This window comes from Schistocerca americana, chromosome 1, assembly GCF_021461395.2.
Source record: "Schistocerca americana isolate TAMUIC-IGC-003095 chromosome 1, iqSchAmer2.1, whole genome shotgun sequence".
Classification (NCBI taxonomy): domain Eukaryota; kingdom Metazoa; phylum Arthropoda; class Insecta; order Orthoptera; family Acrididae; genus Schistocerca; species Schistocerca americana.
The window spans coordinates 645920486-645948394 of record NC_060119.1 but is presented as its reverse complement, the minus strand read 5'-3'; the positions used below and the strand labels follow the sequence as shown (position 1 = coordinate 645948394).

The following is a 27909-nucleotide window of genomic DNA, read 5'->3' as shown; positions in this document are numbered from 1 at the left end:
TCCAGACCAGGATAATACTGAGTCACCAATGGTGTGCTCTGAAGCTGTTTTGTGGAGGGATCAGCAGTAGCAGAATAGGATGTGATGGCCTGGGAAATCTGCTTTTTAACTAGGCTGGTGGGGTAATTACGTGCAGTGAAAGAAAAGGATGAGATGAGAATGGTGGTATATTGCTATAAGACTGCATCCAAACAAATACGTTTGCCTTGGATGCCAAGGGTATATGGGAGGGAACGTTTGACATAGAAAGAATGGCAACCGTCAGAATGTAAGTACTGTTGTTTGTTGGTAGGTTTAATGTGGACAGAAGTGTGTAGCTGGCCTTTCGTGTGGATGAGATCAATATCAAGAAAAGTAGCATGGGATTCGGAATAGGACCATGTGAAGTTTAATTGGGAGGAGGTATTAAGAGATTCCAGGAATTTTAGCTCATCAGCCTCACCGTGAGTCAATATTGTAAAGATGTCATCAATGTATCTAAACCAAACCGGGGGCTGAAGACTTATAGATCCCAGGAAAGCCCCCTCCAAATGACCCATGAAAAGGTTAGTATAGCCATCCTGATTCCCATTGCTGTACCCCTGATCTGTTTGTATGTCTGCCTCTCAAAGGTGAAGTAGTTGTTGGCAAGTATGAAGTTGATTAAGGTGATTGGGAAGGATTTCATAGGTTTGGAATTAATTGGTCATTGACTGAGGAAATGTTCAGCAGCAGACAGACCATGTATGTGGGGTATGTTGGTATAGAGGAAGGTGGCATCAGTTGTGACAAGCAAGATGTGAGGTGAGAGTGAGACAGGCATGGATTTCAGACAATCTAGGAAATGGTTGGTATCTTTGATGTAGGAGGGGAGTCTTTGTACTATGGCTTATAGCTGTTGATCAACTAAGACAGATATAATTTTGGTGGGTGCTATGAAGCCAGCAACTATAGGATAGCCAGGATGCTTGGGTTTATGGATCTTAGGAAGAATGTAAAAGGTGGGGGGGGGGGGGGGGAGAGTGGTTTGGGTGGGATGAGAAGTTCTATACTGTATGTAGAGGTGTCAAGACAGCTGGCATAGACCTTCACTTACATACTCCTTTTGGTCAAGTACTACAGTGGTAGATCCTTTGTCTGCTGGGAGGATAGTGATTGAGTCATCAGCTTTTAGGGAATTTAGAGCCTGGAGTTCTGCACAGAACAGAGTAGGGTCATGCTGTAGAGACCTGAGGAAGGGTTGTGAAGCAATGCTGGATGTGAGGAATTATTGGAAGACTTGTAAGGGATGATTTTGAGGTAGTGGTGGTGGATCAAGATGGATCATGGTCTGAACTGTTCAAGGCAGGGTTCAGTATTAGATTTGCTGTTGGAAAGATTTTGGGATTGGGTTGCGAAGTGATATATCCTATGGATATTATGTGTGAAGGAAAGTAGGTCCTTTAGATGAGAGGTTAACGGCACTGTGCTGTTGTGACTGGTTCTTGAGATTATGGGTTATTCTTGGTGGGCTGTGGGATGTTAAGGAGGTTGGTCAAGCTTGGTTTGTAGGAGAGGAGTGGTTGTTGGTGGTGTGGATGTGTAGGTAGCTGCAGAGCGATATGAAGTGAAATGCCATTGTTCAGGTAATGTAGCAAATGGTGGGATAGCTTTTTGAGGTGAAGTCTGGCATATTGTTGCAGTTTGAAGTTGGATTGATGTATGATTCCATTCAAGGAAACATGAAGGGCAGAATTTTGTTGAAGGAGAGAAGTCTGGTAGAGTGGAAATTTGCAGATGGGGCATATAGGTCACAGATTAACTATGTAAAAGCAAGAGATTGCTGTATTTGAAACTGTAAAAGAGCCTGGTGTAGGGTAGGATTGCATCCATAAACAGGGACTTTGTGTTAGGCCTTTTGGAGTAACTCCAAGGGCCAAGGGACAAGCAGGTTTCAAGAAACAGAATGTGGGACCTTAGGTTTGATTGTGCAAAGGCATGTTTTTGAAAAGAACAAATGTAATATGAGATGGGATTCATCATGGCAAAGACAGGACAGTTTGAAGAGTTAGAAATCATGGGAGTGGCAAAAAATAAATAAGCAGTGGGTGGAAAAGATAGAAAAACAGAAGAAAAGCAAGGAAAAATTTGGAAAAATTAGAAAAAAATCATATGAAAATCGTTAATAAGAGCTAATGAGTGGGCCATCTATATAATATGAAAAAAATGATGAAAGGAAAGAAAATGTTCAGGAAAGTCGTGAAAGCAGACGAAATTTTAGAAACAGGGTAAACAGAAAGCAAAAGTTAGAAAGATGTGTGCTACAAAATGAACAAATTTTTGAAAAATCGAATATTTTTTAAATTTTTTACATCCTACCTCAAAAGCTGGATGGGGGAGGGGGGGTGGGGGTGGGAGTTGCCACTATCAATTTTTGCCCCAGTTTGAAAATATACATCTGGGGCATTACTTACGTTGGGTGGATATCATATCATATCAGTCACTATGTTGGATAACACTGTTAAGAAGAACCAGAGACCATATAAGAGACATTTAAAGATTTCTTTAAGAATAAATGCAGTGTGCCCAATAAAATAACAATTCAGATAAGGTGCCGTGAGAATGAGTGCATTCGAGAGATACTATCAAAAGAAGTAGAGAAAGCTGTTTAGCCCCCTCAAAACAAGAAAAACTATTGGAAATGATGGGATAATGGTAGAAATCATAAAATTAAGGGGAGAGGTAGTGATAGCAAAACTTTCATAGTTATTCACATAATGTTTGTGTAAGAAGACAATAGTCACAATTGGAACAATGTTGTAATTGTCGTAATCCATGTGAATGGGAGCAGTGAAAATGTGAAGAACTACAGGCCTATTATTTTCTTGCAGTGGCATGCTGTAAAAGCTGTTTAAAAAAGTACTTACTGATCACCTAAAAAATATTTTAGATTTTGGGGTGAAAAGAAGATTTTACAAGTGAGTAGAACACAAGTGACTTTCTGGAGGTTGTAGACAGAAGCAATGAACATTTGTTTCCACTTTTTATGGGGTTTATCAATATAGCCTCTGACTCAGTCACAATAAAAATGTGCTGGGAACAAGGAATAAATTTCATTACATCAGTACATTGAAGAAAACACACACACACACACACACACACACACACACACACACACACACACACACATATGCAAATAGATATAACAATGGAAAGTTGAGAGTTGAGTAGCAGTCAAGCAGAATAAAGAAGATTGCTAAATATTATTTAGATACTGGACCTATACCATCATTAACCATAGGCAAAACAAAACCTACCCATACTCACAGAAATACAACTCACACACACAGTGCCACTGTCATCTCTGGGCACTTAGGACTGACTGTGACTGTACCTGCAGCAAGAAGTGATCTGTGCTGGGGTGAGCAGTGGTGATACAGAAGAGGCATACTGTGGGAAGGAGAGAGATATTAGGGTAGGGGGGAGGTGGTGCAGAAGAGGCATACTGTGAGAAGGGGAGAAACAGTAGGGTAGAGGGAAGATGGTAGTGATGCCTGTGGGAATTTGGGTAGTTATGTGGTAGGGACAGGATGTTGGATTATTAGATGTGCCATTGGGAGACTGGGAGACTGTGCTAATAAACAATAAAAAAAGTAGAGAAGGGAAGATTACTGTGCAGATATGCTGGTGGGATACAAGGTGAGTGTGGGGACTGAGTGAGAGTAGGGAAGGAGACAGGCAGATGGAGGACACAGATTAGTCATCAAAATACACATAAACAAGCTAATAGTGGAAAATCAATGATGGAATATAACAACATTATGGAAAGGATAGTTGCTACTCACCATATAGTGGAGATGCTGATTCACAGATAGGCACAATAAAAATACGCACACACACACACACACACACACACACACACACACACACACACACACACACACACACACACACATTCATGCAAACGTAACATGCACACAGATGACCACAGTCTCTGGTAGCTGAAGCCAGACTACGAACAACAGCACGTGATGGGAAAGGCAACTGGGTGGGGGTGAGGAAGAGGCTAGGGTGGGGAGGGGGAGGGATAGCAGGATAAGGGTGGGGGATGGTAAAGTGCTTGTATGGGAGCATGCAGGGACAAGGTGAAGAGAGGATGTAGGGCAGCTATGTGCAGCTGGAAGGTTAGACGGAGGCTGGGGGAGAGAGGGTGGGGTGGAGATAGTGGAAAAGGAGAGAAGTAAAAAGACTGGTTGGGTTGCTGGAGAAGAGGGCTGCATAGTGCTGGAATGGAAACAGGGAAGGAGCTAGATGGGTAGGGACAATGACTAAAGAAGGCTGAGGCCAGGACTGCACCTTAAGGTCGGACCACACCTAGCTGCCGTACCCTCTCCCCACCTAATCCCTGCATGCTATCACAGCAACACTTTACTATCCCCCACCCTTACCCCTCTATCCCTCCCCCTCCCCACCCCAGCTTTTTCTTTACAGCACCCAGTTGCCTCCCCCACCTCTCGCATCATGCACTGCTGTTTGTTGTCTGGCTTCAGTTGCAAGAGACTGTGATCTTTTGTGTGTGAGTTGTTTCTGTGTGAGTGTGTGTATGTCTGTTGCCTATTTTTGTTAAAGACCATGTTGACCAAAAACTTATTGTGTGACAGTCTTTTTGTTGTGTCTATCTGTGACTCAGCACCTCTGCTATATCCTACCCACAATGCTTCCCAAATTTACTAAACTGTTATCCTGTCACCCTCACAATCTACACATTATCCTAGTTTATCCCTTGGCTGCACTCATTCCCAACCCTTCCCATTGTGTCCTGCACCTGTGGAAGATCCAGATGAAAGAAGACTTGTCCAACACACCCCATCCAGCACATCCCACTCCAGTCCTGTCACACTCTTATCTTATCCCACCTGAGAGAGGGTCACATATCATCTTTTCTGCAATTTCTGCATAGCAGTTTACCTGGTTTGACAACCAACCAGTTGTCCATGTGAGTGATTGTCCACTGCCAAAGCAGAATTGACCACCCAGTCGCAAAACACACTGTGGAGCACAATGAGCTCGACTGCTGTCCCTGATTCAAACCCTTAGTAATTTGGATCCTTCCTCCCATAGCATTACATAGCTAAGAGTTTTCCTTGGAATAAATCCTCTGCTGAACCCATAATCCTTCTGGTACCAATCATCACTAGCCCCACTGCTCCACACCCACCTCCACCCTGTTCCACGACTGAACTTAATTCATCTTGGACCCACACCCTATTACTTGTAGTCTCCCTTTTCCTGTTCTGCCTCTCCCTCTCAATCCAACCCTCTATATCATCATGCATTGCCTGAGCTTTCTGTGCAAATTACTGTGGCTTTCCTATACTATACATCGCTACCTCTCCCTCCCACATCTCTAACCCATGCATTTGCTGTCTCTCCTCCCTAGCCATTAGCCACCCTTCCCCAACCCTCCCTCCCACCCTCTACCTCCTTTATTCCCTAACCCATTCCACCTAACACTCCCCTCACACCAGTCCAGTTGCAGAGCTGCAGTGTGGATGCAATGTAGTCAGCCAGCACAATGTAATATGGATGAATGTAAATTAGCATTCAGCTACTGTGGGTCAAGTTTGAAGAAAGGAGAAGCTGCTTCATTAAGAATGATGTAAATACAAAAACACTGAATCTTGTTAGTTCTTTTGTGATCAGCATTTTAAGCTTATACTGTGGAAGTAGAATTTATGGAAACTTAATAGTAATACTCACAATACACAGAACTCGAATTAGTAATTTTTGATTATTTATGAAACACATTGTCATATGATTAAGTCATTCAACTGTATACAGAGTAAGTGAAGATTTTAATTTAAATTTCTTAGAAAATCCTTAGTCTGAAGCTGTACTTGAGTCACATGCCATTTCATATAATGTAGCTCCCATCATACAGTATGCAACTACAGTTATGAGAACCAGCAGCATTGCCACTGAACATTTTAGCAAAGGCATCAAGATTGCAGGATTATAGTGTATATCTCATAGTTGATGGCATCTCAAACAATGATGCTCAGTTAGCTTGAGGACACAGATAGATGCTCAACTGCTGATGTTCAATATCAGGGTGTGTGACATAAATAAAAAGAATTGGAAAAATGAAAAGAAATTAAGGAATTCAAGAGTGTTTGCAGACTGGAAACACATACCCAATGAATTTGGTGTTTAATCAGTTGTGTAAAGTACAGTGAAACATTATCACAGACAACTTTCGGAGCAATAGTATTGAAACATTTACCTATGTAGTTAGATTGAATGTTCCTAAACCATGGCTTAGAACTAAATAGCAATAGCATGCGAAAGAAGAAAAATAAATATTACTTAGCATCAAATGACACAGATGGTGGCAGTGGTACACCATTTTACAAATTTTGTTGTAAAATTCATATCTGTGGGTGAGGATTGCTTAGGAGACTGTCATTATCAGGAGAAATAAAGCTGGTATTTTACAGATTGGAGTGTGGAATGTAAGATCCCTTAATCAGTCACATAGGTTAGAAAATTTAAAAAGGGAAATGGATGGGTTGAAGTTTGATATGCTGAAAATCGGTGAAATTTAGTGGCAGGAGGACCAGTACTTCTGGTGCGTTTAAAACAGGGCTATAAATACAGAATCAAATAGTAGTAATGTAGGACCAAGTTTAATGATGAATAATAAAACAGGAATGTGGCTAAGCTGCTATGAACAGCATAGCCAAGATAGACATGAAGCCCACACACACCACAATAGTAAAAGTTTATATGGCAACTAGTTCCTCAGTTGGTGAAGAGAATGAAGAAATGTATAATAAGATAAAAGAAATTATTCAGATAATTAAGAGTGACAAAAATTTAATTGTTATGGGGGACTGGAATTTGATAGTAGAAAAAGGAATATAAGGTAAAACAGCAGGTGAATATGGTTGCAGGGGAAAGGAATGAAAGAGGCAGCTGCCTGGTACAGTTTTGCACAGTGCATAATTTAATCATCACTAACACTTGTTTTAGGAGTCATTAAATAAGGTTGTATATGTGGAAGAGGCCTGGAGACACCAGGAAGTTCCAGATTGATTATGTAAGGGTAAGACGGAGATGTTAGAACTGGATTTTAAATTGTAAGATATTTCCACAGCCAGATGAATGTGGACTCTGACAACAATTTATTGGTTATGAACACTAGACTAAAACTGAAGAAATTGCAAAAATGTAGGAATTAAGAAGATCGGATCTGAATAAGCTCAAAAAACCAGTGTTTGTTGAGAGTTTCAGATGGAGCATTAGGCAGTGATTGGCTTGGACAGGGTGAAGGAGTACATCAGAAGACAAATGGGTAGCTTTGAGAGATGAACCAGTGAAGGCAGTTGAGGATCAAATAGGTAAAAAGACAAGGCCTAGCAGAAATCCTTGGATAACACAGGAGATATTGTATTTAATTAATAGAAGAAGAAATTTTAAAATTGCAGCAAATGAAGCAGGTGAAATGGAATACAACCTGTAAAACTGAGTTGACAGGAAGTTCAAATGGCTATGCAGGAATTGATAGAGGACAAATTTAAGGATTTAGAGGCATGTATCACTAGGTAAAAGATAGCTACTGCCTACAGGAAAATCAAAGAGGCCTTTGAAGAAGAGGCAGCAGGAGTAGGAGTAGATGATATTCCATCAGAACTACTGACATCCTTGAGAGAGCCAGCCATGACAAACTCTCCCATCTGGCGTGCAAGATATATAAGACAGGTGAAATACCCTCAGACTTCAAGAAGAATATAACAACTCCGATGCCAAAGAAAGCAGGTGCTGAATATTGTCGAACTATCAGTTTAATAAGTGATATTTGCAAAATATTAACATAGATTCTTTACAGGAAACTGGGAAAACTCGTAGAAGCTGACATTGGAGAAGATTAATTTGGATTCTGTAGAAATGTAGGCACCTGGGAGGCAATAATGACCCTACAACTTATCTTAGAGTGTAGGTTAAGGAAAGGCAAACCTACGTTTATAGCACATCTGGACTTTGAGAATGCTTTTAACAATGTTGACAGGAATACTCTCTTGGAAATTGTGAAGGGAGCAAGGATAAAAAACAGGGAGTAAAAGGCTATTTACATCTTGTACAGAAACCAGACAGCAGTTATAAAAGTTGAGGGGCATAAAAAGAAGCGATGATTGAGAGTGGAGTGAGACAGTGTTGTGTTATGTCATTCAGTCTGTACATTGAGCAAGCAGTAAAGGAAGCAAAAGAAAAATTTGGAGAAGGAATTAAAGTTCAGAGAGAAGAAATGAAAACTCTGAGAGTTGCTGATGACATTGTAATTCTGTCAGAGAAAGCAAAGGACTTGGAAGAATACGCAGTTGGGTTATGGGCTAATAAAGCATACCTAGAAAAAAGTTTTACTATGAAAGTTCAAGGAATTACTGCTGGATGGATGTTAACACAAAGACATAGCAAAGTAACAAGCAGTACAAGAAATAGATCATGGAATGCACAGACGTTATATAGAATTGTAGCCCTTGGAAGTCTGATTGGAATAGTGAAAACGTACAGAGTGGGTATCATGGCCTTGCAACAGGTAGAAGCAGCAGTGTACTATGTGCTACAGCAGCCACAATAGCACACACAATTTTGGTGTGATATTTATAGTCAGTCAAATGCACTGAACAACTAGTGATAGAATTTAAAGCAAAAAGATCACAGATATGTTATATCCAAATAAAGGGGAAATTCTTTAAACACAGTCTGCTAAATGCAAGTGCCCCTACTGAGGAAAAGACATCACAAGAGAAGGAGACCTATGAGGAAGTGGAGCAAGCTTATCAACAGTGTCCAGAAATGATATATAATGGGGGCAGGAGATATGAATGCTAAGATAGGGCAGGAGCAGGTCTTCTCCCTTACCATTAGCAAATATAGTCTACATAAAGAGATTAATAATAATGGACTCTGTCTGATAAATTTCTCAGCATCACTTAACATGGCAGTTTTTTGCATGTGGTTACAGCATAAGAATGTACATAAAATGAACAGGGTGTCAGCAGACAACAATACTAGGAACCAAAGTGATCATATATTAGTAGGCACCAGGCATGTCTCTGACAGACTAGACTGCAGTGGTTTCATAGACACTAAAATGGACTTTGATCATAACCTTCTCATAGCAAAAATTAGAGGGAGAATTTCAAATGTGCATAAAGTTAAATATAAAGACACAATAAGTATAATACCCCAGAGCTTAAAGATGCAAGAAAGGCTGAACACCTAACTGGCAATTTAGAAAAAGACAGACTGACAGGAATCCTGCAGAACATAAATGAGCAGTTGAATGAAGCCAGAAATGAAATGTAAGCTGCTGCAGAGGAAGTGATTGGTATGGACCAAGAGAGCACAAGGAATGAATGCTATTATGAAGAGTGTGAGAAGGCAACAAGAACAAAGAATGAAGCATGTAAAAAAAGGTACAGGTCAGAAGAATAAGAATGCTGGTGGGTGACTATTTTTAGAGAAAAAAGGCATGCAGAAAAGCAGATCCTGAAAGCAAAGAAGAGAAGCTTTTTTGAAAGGAAGTTGCAGGACACTGAATGACTGAATAATGCTGATGAAAGCAGGAAATTCTACAGAATGGTCAATAACCTTATAAAGGAATTTCAAACAAAAACACGCACTGTAGATGAAAAAATGGTGAACTAATAGCATCAAAGAAAAGAATGTTAATCGTTAAGCAGAATACTTTAAGGAATCATTAAACTCAGAGAATGCTGAACCATGAGAACTCAATGAAAACCAACAAGTGGAAGAAGAGGAAAATGGTATGCCCTTGATGCAAGAGATTCGACCAAGAATAAAGAAACTAGCCAACAGTAAGTCACCTGGCAATGTCAACATGCCAGATGGGCTTACTAATTGTGTTGGAGAACGCCTAGTTAGGTGCATGCATGTCCTGATCTCAGATAAATGGACACTAAATAGAGGAATTATGTTACTGAACACCGCATATAAAATATTCTCCTTCCTGCTTTGAACCTGTGTACAACCTTTTGCAGAAAACACAATTGAGAGATACCAGGCAGGCTTTAGATCTGGCAAATCAGCAGTTAACTAATATCCACCGGGAGGCAGATATTGGGGGAAAAAATTGGAATACAAAGTAGAAACACATCATACATTTGTTGATTCTAAAGCAGCATATGACACCATAAAAAGAAATAAGCTTATTGAAGCCATGAATGAACTGGCCATACCACAACAGTTAATACATGTCATAAGTTTGACTATGAGAAAAATAATATGTAAAGTATGGGTACAAGGAAATTAACACCAAGTTTTGAAACTAACTGTGGACTCAGGCATGAGGATGCACTCTCATGTATGCTTTTTAACATAGCACTAAAGAAAGTGTTAAGGACAGCTCAAATTAACCTATCAGGCACAATATACAATAGAACTGTGCAGGTTCTGTCCCACGCAGATGATGTGGATATTATTGTAAGAAATATTCCTGTACAGTTGATACATTTCACTTGAAAGTGGCTTGCCAAGTACCTGCAGATAAATATGATATTGTAGTGCCTGTGTTATTATGAATTATGATGTGATTCATATCCAAAGGAACTTTGCATCATAATTCTAAATAACATAGGCACTGCAATATCATATTTATGCGCTGACGCTGGGCAAGCGATTTTCAAGTAAAATGTCTCACCTGTATGGAAATATACATAAGGATGTATGAGTATAGGTCGTAGATGCATGGTTGATGACATATGGACGTTTGGGTCTGGCCGTGAGTCATGCACAGATAGCCAAATGGTAAGGTGACTGCTCGTGATAAGTGGGAAGCCCCTGTTCGAGTCCCAAATGGTTCAAATGGCTCTGAGCACTATGGGACTTAACATCTGAGGTCATCAGTCCCCTAGAACTTAGAACTACTTAAACCTAACTAACCTAAGGACATCACACACATCCATGCCTGAGGCAGGATTCGAACCTGCGACCGTAGCAGTCGCGCAGTTCCAGACTGACGTGCCTAGAACCACTCGGCCACAGCGGCCGGCTGTTCGAGTCCCAGCCCATCACAAATTTTCATTGTTGTCATTCCATTCTACAGCTGATGGTCATCCATATTCGCAATTGCAAATACATTTAACATATTTCACAACAGCTGTAGTCATTACAATGCCTGTTCCTTTGGGCCTGTGTGCATGCTTGCAATGCAATATCATATTTATCTGCTGACACCTGGCAAGGGACTTTCAATAAAATGTCTCACCTTTATGGGAATGTACATAATACAAGTAGAGTTTGTAGATGCATGGTTGACACCATATGGAAGTTTCGATGTGGCTGTGAGTTGTGCACGAACAGCCAAATGGTATGGCAGCCACTCCTGATAGGGGGGGAAGTCCAGGTTTGAGTCCAGGTGCGGCACAAATTTTCATTGTCATCATACCATTCTACAGCTGTTGTTGCCCATATTCATAATCGCAAATACATTTAATGTTCTTTTATTTGGTTATATTTTCAGCATTCTGTTTTATTTCTGTGTTAACATTTATAATAGTTATGGTAACAAAATCAGACAATGGAAACATCAGGTTGGAATATCAACACTGTAAAGGAAAGATAGATTACTACTTACTGTGAAGATGACACATTAAATTGCATACAGGCAAGATAAGATTAGAACAATTACTGCATGCACAGAGGCATTCAAACAATCATTCTTCCTGCACTTCCTATGTGAATGGAATAGGAAGAAACCCTATAACTGGTACAATGGGGTGTACCATCTGTCATGTACCTCACAGTGGTTTTCAGGGTATAGATGTACATGTAGTTGAATGTGTGTGATTGTTTTTAGAGTTTCCAGATTATAGGTCTAAAATTCATGGCAATAAAGTGAACGGAAAGTTAGCTTGTGAATGCTTACTCTTACTTGGATCAACTACTATGAGAATTTCTTATGTATATTTATCATTCAAACAACACCTTTACTGATAGACTATTTGTTGTCTCCCCCACATCAGGGATGAGCACGAGTCCATTCCTCAGAGCTCAGTGGATATTCCTCCACTCAAATTGCGTCTTAATTATTTTTTCACTGGAAGTGTATCCATACGAAAACTTTGTAGATGACTGGGGAGGACGTGTTGGCCCCTGCACATGATACATCTTCTACCCTGCCAGTGTCCGCACTGTTCTCCGGGCCACTTCACATCTCCCCTTACAGAATAATGACAGACATGGCTACCTTTCATTCCCTCGAATTTTGCTACTCCACTATCTTCAAAATTGCATAAGTTTGATTTAATGCAGAATGCATCAATTAACTGGAAATTTCCTGCTGCATATTTTCAAGCCTACTGAACAGTAATTTATTCTTTACCCTAACATATATTGTTATTTAATATTACATTTGATATTGAGTGTGGAAACAGAAATAAAATATCACCAGCATGTCTCATGTTTTTCTCTGTTATACAAACTACTGCCATTAGTGGCAGACAGTATATGGACTTCAATTTTATGAATTTGTGTGTAAAATGATTAAATAAAAATTTAGTTAATGCACCCATAAGTTTAAATAATGGAAGTTACTATTTAAGTTCACTGAGCTGACTGAACAGGTGCCATTGTCCAGTCAGTGGTTGCTCAGTGCTATGAGTAAATTTTGAACAACTTTTCATTACATCATGGAGCATTTTCAACATTGTACTCTTTAAATGGTGGATGTGGACTCACTTCATACATTTACCTATAGTCTAACGTACCTCAGCACAGGCTGATTAACAAGGAACTTTAAGTAATTAATGTTGGATGAAAGCCAACAATGCAACTGTCAACAGCACCTATTAAAGACACTTGTATTACAGTTATTACAAAATGTGATAGAGTATGAAGTAATTATGTAACAACATGAACTTCCCCAGCCCTTTTACTTCTTTATATTCTTGTCAGGTGTGCAACTGGGTCATACAGTCATCATGAGACAATGACTGTATGATGTGGCTGCAGACCTCACAAGAATATAATTAAGCTATTATACTTTTCAGTATAAATGTAAAAGACAAGAATCGTAGTTTATATGTATGTGTATTATAGACGTAAATTATTTTGTATAACTAAAAGTCGGATAGTCTTTAAATGTCATAAATGAAAGGTTGTACTTTATGTAGCAGAATATTGAAGGTTCAGGGATTTAGAAAAGATTGCCAAGCTTTTTGGAAACCAAAATTTTCTAATTGAAATATGTCAATAACAAAAATGCCATTGTAGAAAAGGTAAATGTCTTGAAAACAGAAAAATTGGGTCTACAAGACAGTGGCACTGAATTTTTGAAAGGATTGTAAGATTTTACTATTCTAAAGCAGACAGTTTTAAATAAAGGTAACTTTTTGATTACACAGTTTCCAGAAAATATAAGAAACTTTTTAATTGAAAGTGAATGATTACTCTCAAGTAAAGTGAGTCATTAATAAAGCAAACAGCTATTAGTGATGTTAAATTTTCTAGTGCATGTTATTTTCATGTATTGCAAATTTTGAATTTTTCTGTCAATAAAATGGTCCTAGATGCTCATTTCATACTTTTTCACCAGCAACCAATAAACCATATACTGAATAATAAGGTTTTGAAAAATACAGCTTGGACAAGAATTTGAATATTTCATATCTACATTGCGTATGTGCAGCTTATTTAAAAGAGAGCAGAAAAAAAGTAATATTAATATCCCACTTCATCTTGGTACATTTCAACCATTTGCCTTATGGTTGAAGCATTCAGTGACATATGGTTGAAGCATTCAGTGACAGACATATACATAAAGCACACTGTACCTGTAACTAAGCTTTCAGACATTATGCTTCCTCAGAGCTAATGAAGAGACAAAGCACACACTCACTCATCCATAAGCAGCCACATTGTCATCACCTTCCATCCTGACTGGGGCGAGGAACTGTGCTGAGAGGAACAAGAATGAAAGGCCAGATGAGTGAAGGGTGGATAAAGGGTAGCATAATGAGAGACAGCAATGGAACCGAATATGAATAACTAAATAACAAGGTTAGCTCAAGCATGGGGAGGGCAGGAAAGTGGTGGGAGTAGAATAGAGCAGAGAAAGAGGGAATAGTGTGGTTGTAGATTAATTGACAGATGAAGTGATTTAGAGCTTTGAGCAGATTTTAAAGTAAAAAAGTGAACAGGGATGGAGGTGGCAGTGGTGCAGGGCTATCAGCCCTTGCCTTTCTCCTTTCCCTCCCCTTCACTCACTCCTCTTCCTTGTTCCTGATATCCACTACATTAGGCAAAGCCCCTCACTCCAGACTGGCTTGCTATTGGTACAATGCAGCTGTGCGTATGTGTGTAAGTGTATGGTTTGTGTGATAGTTTGCAGGAGAATTTTATTTGAAAGTTTTAGTCGCAATGTATTCCATTTGTCTGTCTACTGTTCAACCCCTCAACTCTACAGCAAATGGTTACATGCATTCTTTCCATCTTTTCTTACTACACAATACTTTATGATATATTAACATGCTCATAAGTTTCCACTTATTCTTGTTTCTTCAAGTGCTAGGCATTTGCCATTTACCATCTTGTTATGTTTCTACTTTGCAGAATAAAGTCTACAAGTTTTCAGTTCATGGTTCCCATTAGTTATTTTGCATTATAGGAAAATTGTTTAGGGTTGTGGCTGAAGGAAGACACAGTAGGACCAAATGGGAGATAAATCACCAATGATGTTCCAACAATAAAAGGGATCTGGTAAATTAGCAGTTGTAGAGACTAATGACAAGCTGAAGAGCTAATATGATATTGCAGTGCCTGTGTCATTCTGATTATGATGTGAAGTCCAAAGGAACAGGCACTGCTGTTACTAATCACATCAAATGAATTCACAATTGTGAATAAGGACTACGATCAGCCATAAAATTTGTATCGGACCAGGATTCGAACCCAGATTTCCTGCTTATCACGAGTGGCTGCTAATCGTGAGCAGTTGTCTTACCATATGGCTATCCGTGCATGACTCACAGTCAAACCCAAACTTCGTATGTCATCAACCATGTGCCTATGACCTGTACTCATATGTCCATTATGTGTATTCCCATACATTTTATGTGTTTCTTAATGGCTGTGGCTGCCATAGTGCCTTTGCATCATAATCAGAATAACACAGGCACTGCAATATTACATTTATCTGCCGATACTGGGCAAGTGGCTTTCAAGTACAACATATGACCTGTACAGGAATATACATAATGGATGTACGAGTACAGGTCATAGACACTTGGGTGATGATGTATGGAAGTTTGGGCCTTCCTTGGCTCATGCACAGGCACCCGAATGGTAAGGCGACCACTCACGATAAGCGGGAAATCTGGGTTTGAGTCCCAGTCTGGCACAAGTTTTCATTGATGTGATTCCATTCTACAGCTGGTGACAATGCTTATTCAGAATTGAATTGTGAATTCACTTGTTGTGAAAGAGGTACTAGGTGATCAAACAAAAACCAAAATCAGAAAGACACAATTGAGCAGTAAGAGGAAAATGAATATCTTCTAACATTTGATTACATTAATTCAAACTGTTTTTATTGGTTGTCATTCTTATTATGTCATTCTATATTGTTACCTTTTGTATCATCATATTGACTCTTTGTAGTCGTCATACCACCCTCATTATTTAAGTACATAGTTAGCCCACCACTCATCACAGTATTTGGATGTTTAGGAGTTACCATGCTTTCTCACTGAAATTCTCTCTTCCCTGTAACTAAGATATTCATGTTTAACATATATGTTATATACATATTTGCTTTAAAATAAGTAGTAAACATACTAACTTAATTGTAGCATTTACAACACTAATATAAATCTTAAATGAATGTTTCATACCATCTTAGCACTGGCCAGAATTACTGCTCTCATTCCCATTTATTTACTTCCTTTCCTTTTTTATTTATGTCTTTACACTTTGCATTTTCCCCTCTTTCTCCCTTCTATCACCTCCTGTTTCAAGCTGTAGTTCTATCACTGATGCCTCAGCTCTTCTTATTTAATCTGTTGTGTTAATATCATTGTTTTACTGCTCTCTCTTCCTTGAGAAGGGTCCTGGCTGATTTTACTATGTAATCCCCTTGCTTCTTCCAAGACTTCTCTTTCTTTTGCTAAAATAAAAGGCATAGTTATGAGAACGAGAACTAGTATTTTGCTCTCTCTCTCTCTCTCTCTCTCTCTCTCTCTCTCTCTCTCTCTCTCTCTCTCTCTCTTTCTGTGTGTGTGTGTGTGTGTGTGTGTGTGTGTGTGTGTGTGTGTGTGTGTGTGTGTGTATATATATATATATATATATATACTGTGATATGAGAAGTTTTCCAGCAGATTGTAAGTATGTTAATGCTTTCATAAATACTCTAAAAAGGAGATTTTTACCATGAATATAACTCCTTTCAATCATGACAGTAATATAAAGCTTTACATATCAGAGATTCAGATATTTTAGCAGAACAGTCACTAATGAAGTGAGATTTCCATTTTCTCTTTTAATTTGTATTTATTCTTCATTTCTGGCCATAAATTGTGATGACTTCTGCAGCAGGATACAAAATAACTGCTTGGAAGTTAGATAAGGATGCATAGTCTACATGGAAAAACCTTTTGGTCTCTGAGACTGCAGATGTGTGTGCGAGTAGCCTTTGCGTGAGTGTGTGTGTGCGTGTGTGTATGTGTGTCTACTGCTGACAAAGGCCTTAATGGCCGAAAGCTATGATTATGTGAATCTTTTTATTGTGCCCTATCACAACTCAGCATCACCGCTATATGGTGAGTGTGGTGAGTGGCAACTTTCCTTCTCTGATATTGTTACATTCCATCCTGGATTTTCCATTGTTTGATTGGAAAAACCTTTTGTTCTTGTTTCATGTTCATGAACATCAGAGTCCATTTAGATCTGTTTCGTGTCTGCCACAAATGTAATTAAAGAATGAATGCCCTGACATATCCTTCTGCTTGATGTTTGGATATTCAGTTTACTGTGATGGTGACACTTACATTTTTTTCAGGTGATTGTTGGTTTCTGGCAGCTGTGGCTAATCTTACACTCAATGATCACTTGTTCTCACGAGTCATACCACATGACCAAAACTTTCACGATAAGTATGCTGGTATATTTCATTTCCGGTAAGTTATTTCCTACATATAAACTGTAGAATTGTAGTTTAACCCCCATGGAAGTCTTTTATTAATTTGTTATTTAATTATGTTTCGGTGCTACATAACAGAACTTTTTACAGCCTTCACTACTGTGTGAAGCCATAATAAATCAATACAATAAAGGGAACTTTCAAACCAGATGATTTTCAAAACTATGGAAGATAGCTAAAATAATACTGATAATTAAGTCTGGAATTGAACAAAGCAAGGAATTTAGCAAATTCTTCTGAATAACTCCCTAGTATGCAGAACTTAAGATACTGAAAAAATTTTAATATATCAAAGTAATTCGTTTTGTCTGCTCCAGAAATCTTCTATGCAAAACTGAATATGATCCGACCCCACAAAAAGGCATGGCAGATGCATTGGTGGAAATCATAAATTTGTAGGTAGCATTTGCACAGCCAAAATGTTTGTGATCATGGTGAATCTCGATGTACAATAGGTTTTTGATATAGCTTACTGTCCTAGTATTTTAAAAATGTTGCAAAAATTCTACTGTCTGTGGAATCTGTACTGTTCTTTGAGTAAGTCAAGCTAAGCAATGAATTATGTAGTATATTCCATACACCCGGACTTGAAAAGATCCTTGTGGGCATCCTCTTGTACTTTCTCAGAAGTTCGCAAGGGTCCTTTTGAAGTCCAGTTCTGTGAAATATACTACATAATTAATTACCGGTACTTACAAAATCAGACAGTGGAAGTCCAGGATGGAATAACAATAATATTAGGAATAGGATAGATTGCTGCTCACCATATAAAGATGGTGTTGAGTCACAGATAGGCACAATGAAAAGACTGCTATACTATAGATTTTTGTCTTTTAAATTTAGACAACATTGTCCAGCATGGAATACAGTGACCTGGTGCTGTATTTAGGTTGAATTCAACAGTCAAGATCACAATAATATTTGTTTATTTACCAATTTCGGCTTTAACAAAAGCTGAAACCGGTAAATAAACAAATATTATTGCGATGTCAACTGTTGGTTTTAACCTATATTTTAGCCTTTTGCCAAATGGCTTTCTTATAAGGTAGAAAACACACACACACATACATATGTAAATAAACCTAACTTACACATATACACATGACATTTGTCTGGCCACTGTGGCCAGATTTTGCTTTTATTACTTGATGAATTCACATACCATTGCTTCTGAAGATAATTTAATTCTATTAACTATAGGAACAAGGGCTCTTGAAACCAAGAACATCTGCAACAAATAGCAATACTGTCTGACAAAATCAAATTTTGTATCATTGCATTAAAATCAGAAGTTATGAACACGACAGGGAGAAGGCAATATGACACTTCAAGAATCTGTATATAGCCGCTGAGCAAAAAACTGAAACAGATAGATCATATAAAATCGCAAGACCATTCTCTGGTTGGTGCATATGATGGAGAGTTTTGAACAAATGAAATGTGACCTCTCACATGTTGCCCTCCTGGTCCACCCCCATCCAACCACCTTACTCACGATTGTTACTGACGCCAGTGCCCAGGGTGCCTTTCATCAACAATATGTTGAAGGTTCCTGGCAGCCACTGGCACTATTTTCCATTCTGAGCTGCAGCAGAGTTAGCCCGCATCCAAAAGTGAGCTCCTTGCCATATAAAAGGTGGTGAAGTACTTGCGTCCATCAGTGGGAGGATGCTCTTCCATGGTCTTCTCGGACTTCCAGCCAATTATGACAGGGGTTTGTTGGAAGGAAGGCACACAGATTTCCCCTTGGCAGACCCATCAGTAGGATTATATAGCTCAGTTCACAACTAACTTTCGGCATGTGTCAGGCATTAATATAACGTCAGTGACTGCCTCAGCTGCTTCTGTGCCGTTGCCAGCCCCCTTGACTACACTGCTGTTGTGTACATAGTTCCGCGTAGTCAGCGCGTACACAACTTTCCCACCAGAGCCCGCCCTGCTAAGCACAACAGCACAGGCGCAGCGCTCGTCCATCTCCGCACTACGAGGTGGCGCTGTTTTAGAGATGGACCAAATTCTGCTTCCGCCAATCCGTGTATTAATATGTAACGCAGCCAATGAGATTGCTGATAACGTAGAACCTTTTCTCCTCGCGGATCACACTCGCGCAGTGATACCTAAACGCGTGAGGTATAATAATGAGTGTACAGACCTCCGATTAGCCAGTCTGCATTAGTCTGTAGTCAAGTTTCAGTCTGCGCCTAATAAGATTACCATATTCCTGTACATAGCCATGAAGATAAATGAATAGACACTTTGTCAAGTATCAGAGATATGTGAGAATAAGATTAACATACCAAGACCAAAGGAACTTCAGATTGTCAATTGTAAACAGCATCCAGAATCAAGTTAAGTAATTTCTATGCTTTTTATTATTTTAATAAATATGTGTGAAAATAAATCAAGTTATGTTTAAAGATGGTCACCGTCAATCTGCTACTCTAAGCGTGCAAGTGGCATTTCTATCGTCTGACCTAACGGCAGAAGATAAACATGCCACAATAAGACCACGAGACATATTGCTGACATTCGCCTAGTTCGTTAGAGCGACAAGTCAAATAATCTGATGGTGTGTGTACCAAAGGTCTTACAGTGCGCACACCACAACTGCCCTGGCTGCCATCCCAACAGCCAGTCCTGAGCTGCTAAGACTGTTCAGTGACCCAAACACTGGCACAACCTCCAACTGCACACAATTCCCAGCAGGGAATTACATCACTGTGTTACTTTTGTGTATGTTTTACCACCCACTCAGCTCTACCAAGCGCATCTCCTCATACCTCCTCTCTGACTTTGCAAGGTGGCATTGAAATGTCTTCGTAGCCTGTCACACCTTAATGTTCACACATCCATGGTCCTCATGCAGGAGCATTTTGTCTTGCCCGGTGTCCAATGAGACTGCATCAACTGGACTGGAGACTGCACCTGCCTCCCATTCGGACTGTCATACACATGCCCCTATTGTTTCTCTATTGTTTCTCCCCCCCCCCCACACACACACAAACACCCCACTTCCACCCAGTGAGTGGACCATCTCTTTTCCCATGTCTATATTGACATTATACACCCCCTCCCATCATTAAGTGGCCACCAGTACATCCTCACTATCATCAGCAGGTTCATCCAGTGGTTGGAAGCCATGCCGCTGTGCGGCGAAACTTGCAGTATGCTCTTCCATTTTACATCTAGTGCCTCCTTGCTGGAAACGGCATGGTGTAGAGATTCCACAGCTCCCTAAAAGCTGCCCATACCAATTGACCCATAACTTGGTCTACCGCCCTGCCACTGATTCTCCTAAACTTACTTGGTGCATTTGCCACCAAAGTCATGTATGGGAAGTTGCTTGTCATGCTAGGCAAATACATCTAGCCACAGCCCCGGCCAGCCACAACTTGATCCCTGGCCTTCGTAAAGCAGCTACACGACTTCATGGCACCCCTGTACTTGGCACCCCCACAACACCACAGTGAGTGGAAATCCTTAATGTATCAGGGAATTCTCATGTGCACATATATCATGGCTTGGATGGACACTAGGCAGCCACCACTCCTTCCACAGTACTTAGGCCTGCATCTTGTGCTCAAGCATGGGTAGAAGGCCTTTTCCATACATCTCTGTGAGGCTGCCACCACAATACCCACTGACTGATTGAAACAGCCATACATATTTAACTTGCCCAGCCCCTGTGCACCACCAGTCATTGAAATCAATGCCAGCACAAGACTATATGCATTATGCCACACATGTGTCTAACATGCTCCAGCACTGTGGAGCCTTCTGCCAGGCCCTGCCCCACACCTCAGCACACCCAAGTATGCCCATTAACCACAGTGCGTTGCAGCACCTCACCCCGGATGGCTGTACCATGGATGCTACCCTCATGGCCAGGTCACAATGTGATGCCCCAGAGGTCACCACCTCCACTGTTGCCAGTGGCCCCCGTCCCAGCCCTATTGACACCATGCTGCCATGTGCGACAGTCCACCGATTGATGCCAGGAATGACCACTGCATGCTGTAACATGCCCTCTCCTTTCGGGAGGAAACTGTGGTGATGCACTACAACATATTCATGCTTGCTACATGTTTGCTGTAGCCAGTGGTCTCACACTGTAGCAGATGTTGCATTGTCCTGCAGATAAAAACCACAATTCAAACTGTATGCATCCGAGGACAAGAGTTTTCTCTGGCACATGCTTCTTTGCCACAGTGGGTGGTTTTTTTGTAAAGCATGCTACAGGAAGAGCCCCAACTCCTTCCACTTCCCTTACCATTCCCAAGTTGTCCATAAGATGAGTCTTTTGGTGTTAAGTTTATGTTCAAGTTATTTCAGTATCAGAACTTAAATAAATGGTGAGTCAGTTCTGTGTTTTTATAAAGCAAACAGTTTTACAGGCTCCAGTGATGCCTATGGGGAACTAGTAGGTGGGATTGACACCATATTTCGTGGCAACATTATTCAGCACCTGCCTTGTTGTTTAATGTCCTGAACATGGAGTATCCACTTTACTGAGAGCTGGAAAATATAATGAGTATGCCAAGATATGACCTCTTTTCTGTGAACTGTATGCAAACCTTTGTGGTGCCTGCATGCAGCTGTTGGAGACTGAAATCCTCAACTGTGCTAGATTAGCTTTACCTATAGTACCTCAAGTTCATTTATGTGTATTTTGTAGATGCTTTAGTCACCATGTTAGATTAGGTTCATGTACAGTACCTCAAGTTTGTTTATTTACATTTTACTTTCATTACTGTGTTAGATTAGATACTCTCATGGCACCTCCATGTATGTTTATTTGTATTTGCATATTTCCTTGATCACTGTGTTAAATTAGCTGCATACTATACCTCAAGATTATTTAATGATGTATCTCATGTTACCTTAAAATACCTGTGTAAACTGAGTCTACCACACATGGACAGTGGGCATGCCTTGTGTGTTCTCATAATGTCTCCATGAGTGGTGGCAATTATTGGACTGATTCGATTGAGAGTTTTTGCTCCTAGCCATTTTCGTGGCACCGTATTTTTATAAATGCATTGTGGAATTATTTGTGCCTGTTGACATTCCAACAAAGGAAATGTTTTGTATTCAGGCATCTTTTTTTAATTGTTTCCATGTTTTATCCATTCATTTTGTCCTCCATGCCTAGCAAACACATAGTGTCTGTCTATCAGGTTCAAAGAAGAACACCATTCCCACAGCATCAAAATTTTCTGACTTCATCCAAAAAACTAAAGTTCAAAGTAAAAACCATTGAGAGAAGGGCCTAAGAATGCGTGGTAGGGGCCTGAAAATCCTAGTTCTGATCCTAAGTCTAGCAAAACAGAACTGAAATGCTCAAAAGGTATGAATAACATTCACAAAATATGAACTGACTGAAAGAGGAGTTAAAACTTCATAACTAAACAAATAAAAGATTATGTCCTATTCGAACTCAAGCATGACTAACTTCATCTTTACGTCCTCCCTTTTGAAATGCTCTTTCTTACATATTTTTGTGCTGAGATATGCCATTTATGAAATTTTTCTTATCTCTAGTATTTTAGTTTTTACAGACACCATTTTTTCTCACAGAATATCTACCAATTTTTTCTCTCCTTTACTGCTTACTGCTGTCATGTATTCTTTAAAAAACACATTCAGAACTATAACCAGTTCATATAAATATATTTACATAATATATGATATTAATATGCAACATATGTCTACATCTGCATCTACAACTATACTCTGCAAGCTACTGTGAAGAACATGGCAGAGTGCACATCCAGTTGTATCAGGTATTAGGACTTTCCCCATTTTATTTGCATATGTAGCACAGGGAGAATGGGGTTAAAGGCCACTGTAATTATTCTACTGTTTCAGTTGTGATTGGTATATCTTTTATTGTGGTGGTGCTACATGTCTTCAAAACTGAAGTGGATTTTCAATCTCATCAGTATGATCCTTGGTTGTGGCTGTTCTTCAAATCAGACTTTGTTATTACCTTACATTTTTACGGTAATTACAAATGAAGTATAGAATGGGATCTCGTCCAAATGAATCATTCACTTGTATTTACAAATTCATACTTTGAGTCTGATATAAAAATATTAAAAATTCTTTGGCTAGCCATATGAAAAAATTTTAAAACTAGCATTTTATTCTCACATCTAAATTTTTCTGTAAAATGAAACATTACAGGACAGGAAAACTGGAAAGATAAATACATTTTGGGGCAAACCTAAATAATTGGAGACTTGCCCACAGAAGTAGCCAACAGAATTTATTGATGTACTGCAGTTGTGGAGCAACTTGTCCGAATTAACTGTAATATGTATAGATAGCCTTGAAGAAATTACGGAATCCTCTGTGAACATGGATGGATTTGTAGCACCAATACACAGTAACCAGGTTTATCACAAACTATAAACTGTTTAACAGAAGAAGAAATAATATTTGTCAGAGGTGACAGAAGAAGAAATGTGTTATCAATATAGAATGGTGTAATGCAGGTAAAGTGATGTGCAACTGAGAACAAAACAAAAATAAAACTATGTGCCATGTCATAGAAAATGAGAAAAATGTGATATAATTAAGTCTGCTACAAAATAGAAAACCACAAGATTACTGAAAATTAAATATGGCATTGTAATAAGAAACAGTTTAATGCAAGCACAGCAAAATTAGATTAATTCATTTATTGATTTGCATACCATGATTTGTACTCCCATCATAAAGGGGTTTTTTGAGGAATGCAAATCAAATCAAAGTGTAATAAAAATGTCATCGAACTTCCAGGTATTTCATTTCCAGTTGAAGTGGCTGTGGGCTTTCGTGAATTTTATAATCATATCAGTCTGAGGCTATACATTCATACAGTATCAAAAAATAATTTACTGCAGAGAAACTGTAATTATGAACTAGTTGATAACCAACTATTATTAATAGTAAACAAGTAATGCCATTTGTCAAACACCCTTGCCTTAGCCTCTTTGCAAGTAAAAAGACTGGGATATCTTCTCCCACAATCAGTTATTGCATTAAATTTCTATTACATCATAAACTGTATGAAACTCTCCTCAAAATACTTAACGAGCTTGAAGTGTCCACTCAATAATAAATCACAGTTACTGAGAAGCTAATTGTTTGACAATATGCTCTGGGTAAGTGCTATACAAAGAAGTGATAGAGAAAAGATCAATCATACTGTTTCAGCAAGGTTCAATAAAGGTTTGCAACCATTTTGACTCCAGAAGAGTGGCCAAACTGCTGTCATACCAGTGAAGTGGCATAATTTCCCATTGACATTGTGACAAACAAAAACACACAAAACATACAGCATGTTTCAAAATTCTTATTACTCATTTCCAAAGGCTGTAGCTGTAGAGGTGGCATTTCTGACATAACATATCTTCCAAAACCCTATGAAACCTATTGAATGTCATGATCAGAAAGGCTAATGGAAGCGGACATCTACACATCAGGTTGAGAATTTGGGTCAGCTGCTGAGTGTGATAGATAGCTGGGGCAGTTAAGGCAACTGTTCTAGAGAAGTGGAGCATCCGGCATAGATTTTCAACCTTCGCCTTTGGTTTATTTCAGTGTCCAGGCAACTGAAGTCTTGTTTCTCATAATACTATATCTATGTTTATTCTGTCTTAATTAGTTTTAACTTTTTTAAGTTAAATTTTAGAGACAGTTGCAATTCATAAAGTACTCAAAGGTTTCATTTTATTGGAAAATTAGGCCTGCAACACTTGCATAATTGTAATAATGTATCTTTTACTCAACATTTGAAGCCTTTCATTTTCATGTATGTAGCATACAAAAAAGGAATATTTCCCAAAAAATTTTTCATCTTTCTAGATTCTGGCAATATGGACGTTGGATAGATGTTGTAATTGATGACAGATTACCGACACACAATGGGAAACTTGTGTTTCTTCATTCAGCAACATATAATGAATTTTGGAGTTCTCTACTTGAAAAAGCTTATGCCAAGTAAGTTATAGTTTAAAATTAATTTCTGTTTCATCCAGTGTCATAAAATATTACGTATTGGTATTATAGATGTTTCTTGTCACAGCTTTAATTTTTCTTTTTTGCCACAGGTTATATGGTTCATATGAAGCTCTTAGCAGTGGTGTTACATCTGAAGCAATGGAAGATTTTACAGGTGGTGTCACTGAAATGTTTGAACTGAAAGATGCTCCTCCTAATTTGTACAAAATTCTTATAAAAGCATATGAACGTGGTGCCTTAATGGGATGTTCTATAGAGGTTTGTGGATGTAATATTACAAAGCTCTACATTTCCCAGAAGTCTGTAGCTATTGTTGTTGTTGTTGCTAATGTGTTTATCAGTCCAAAGACTGATTTAATGTAGCTCTCTGAATTACTCTATTCCATGCAAGCTCCTTATTATCTGCTTAACTACTGCAAACTGCATCCACTTTCACCCTTCCCTCCATTACCAAACTAACAATTTCTTGATGCCTCAGGATGAATTTTATCGAAGGATTCATGCTTTTAGTCAAGTTCTGTCATATACTTCTTATCTACCTGATTTGATTCAGCACTTAGTCATTTATTATTTATTTACTTTGATACTCTGAATCATACATTGTACAGAAATGCACATCATGATACAGGAAAGGTCATTTGATACATATTAGGCATTTATAAGAAGAGGTACACATCTGTGAATCTATAAAATGATTAAATATTTATATCACATGTGTAATGTACTAAGGTCTTATATTTATTCTGTACCAGAATTTAGCATTTATACCAATAAAACTTACATTCAGTTATCTTACATGAGATCAATAGTTTGGGATCCATTATATGATGTTTGTGTTGAGCAGTTCCTTATAGCAAGTTGTTTTTGAGGAATTCCTGTATGCTGCAGAGGCATTGTTTAATTAGCAGTGACTGTAGTTTTACTTTAAAATCCTTCACTTGTGTAAAGTTCTTCACTGCTATTGGGAGATGATTGTAGAGTTTTATTCCCATATATTTTACACCTTTACTGTACAGTTTTGTTGAATGGGGAATTATTTGTAGAGACTTCTTTGACCTTGTATCACGTTGGAACCAGTTTGAGTTTATATCTAAGTTGCTAATATTTTTCTTGGTGAAACATAGTAGGTCCAGTATGTACTGACGTGGGAGACGTAGTATGTTCAGATTCTGGAACAGTGGTTTACAGGATTCTTTCTGCTGTTTGAATAATATTATTCTAACCTTTTTTGTTTTGCTTTAGTTTAAACAGCCTCTCTGCTTCTGCACTGTGGTCCCAAAAGATAATTCTGTAGCTTAGTATAGAGTGGAAAAGAGCATAGTACATTGATGTGAGGGTGGTGGTATTAACAATATTCCTTATTTGTCTAATCATGAAACATACTTTACTCAGTTTGGTGCAGGTTATATCAATATGACTTTTCCACGTAAGTGTGTCAGTAATGGTAACCCCCAAAATTTTGGTTTCCTTTATGTAGTTGATTTTATCATCACTCAGTGATATATTTTTATTTTGAACTTTGTGGAAAGTAATACCACCTATCTTTTATTATATTTAGGTGTAGACTGTTTGAATTAAGCCATGAATTTAGTTGTGCTGTGCTCCTGTTTATTGCATCTTGAAGATGTTCGTTTGAGTCAGATATCATAATTGTGGTATCATCAGCAAAGAGGAAGGTTCTGTTATTGCGTAAATTTAAGGGGAGGTCATTTACATAAAGTAAGAATAATAAGGGTCCCAACACTGAGCTTTGGGGAACTCCATGTTCTGTGATTTGGTTAGATGACTGTACAGTATTAGCGATTCCTGGTCAATTGGTTGCATTCATTTTGACATATTGGTATCTGTCTTTTAGGTAGCTTTTAAACCAGTCATGGCCAGTGCCCCTTATTCGATGGGAGTAAATTTTTTTTCCGCAGTATATTGTGATTGACCATACCGAATGCCTTTGTTAGGTCAAGAAAAATGCCTATGGCTGGAAGCTTCTTGACTACTAGTGTTAAAGTGTAATCTAGGAGTTGCTGTATTGCATCAGTTGTGGTTTTTCCTCCTTGGAAACCAAACTGAGCAGGTGATATGGCATTTCTTTTTTCCAGAAATGGATTTAGTCTGTCTGCCATAGTGTATTCAAATATTTTGCTGAATACTGAGAGTACTGCTATTGGCCTGTAATTGCTCGTATCTTCTTTACTTTGCTTTTTATGAATGGGTATGATTTTTGTGGTCTTGAGTTTATTAGGAAATATGCCATTGAGGAATGAAGAGTTTATTATGTGTGACAGTGGTTTACTTATGAGGTTGCTGCAGTTATGGAGAAGAAAGCAGGGGATCTGATCTTGTCCTGCAGAGGATTTTTTCTTGATTTTTGTATGGATAATTTTTTTCTATTTCTGCCTCTGTTGTTGGTAATAAGAACAGCGTGTCGGTGCAGTGTCATTAGTAATCTGATCTTTGGCATTCTTCTGTAGTACCACATTACAAAGGCATCTATTCTTCTCTTGTTTCAACACTTTATCATCTGCATTTCACATCCATACCAGGCTGCATCCTACACAAATACCTCCAGAAAAGACTTCTTGCTGCTTAAATTTATCTTCAACATTAATAAATTATCTTTTTCAGAAATGCCGTTGTTGCTATTGGCAGTCTGTGTTTTATGTCCTCTCTGCTTCAGCCACCATTAGTTATATATCTGCCCAAACAGCAAACACTGACTGCTACTTTAG

General features: G+C 38.7%; 1 protein-coding gene across 2 annotated transcripts in view; it reads left to right on the top strand.

Moving 5' to 3' along the window:
- Window positions 1-27909, top strand: part of LOC124607793 (calpain-A-like) — a 241886-nt gene that overhangs the window by 84768 nt on the left and 129209 nt on the right. For both annotated transcript variants that reach the window (XM_047139935.1, XM_047139934.1), the window contains exons 4-6: window positions 17036-17153; window positions 25028-25162; window positions 25273-25441. In XM_047139935.1, coding sequence (XP_046995891.1) covers window positions 17036-17153; window positions 25028-25162; window positions 25273-25441 — 422 coding nt within the window. The remainder of the gene's footprint in view (window positions 1-17035; window positions 17154-25027; window positions 25163-25272; window positions 25442-27909) is intronic.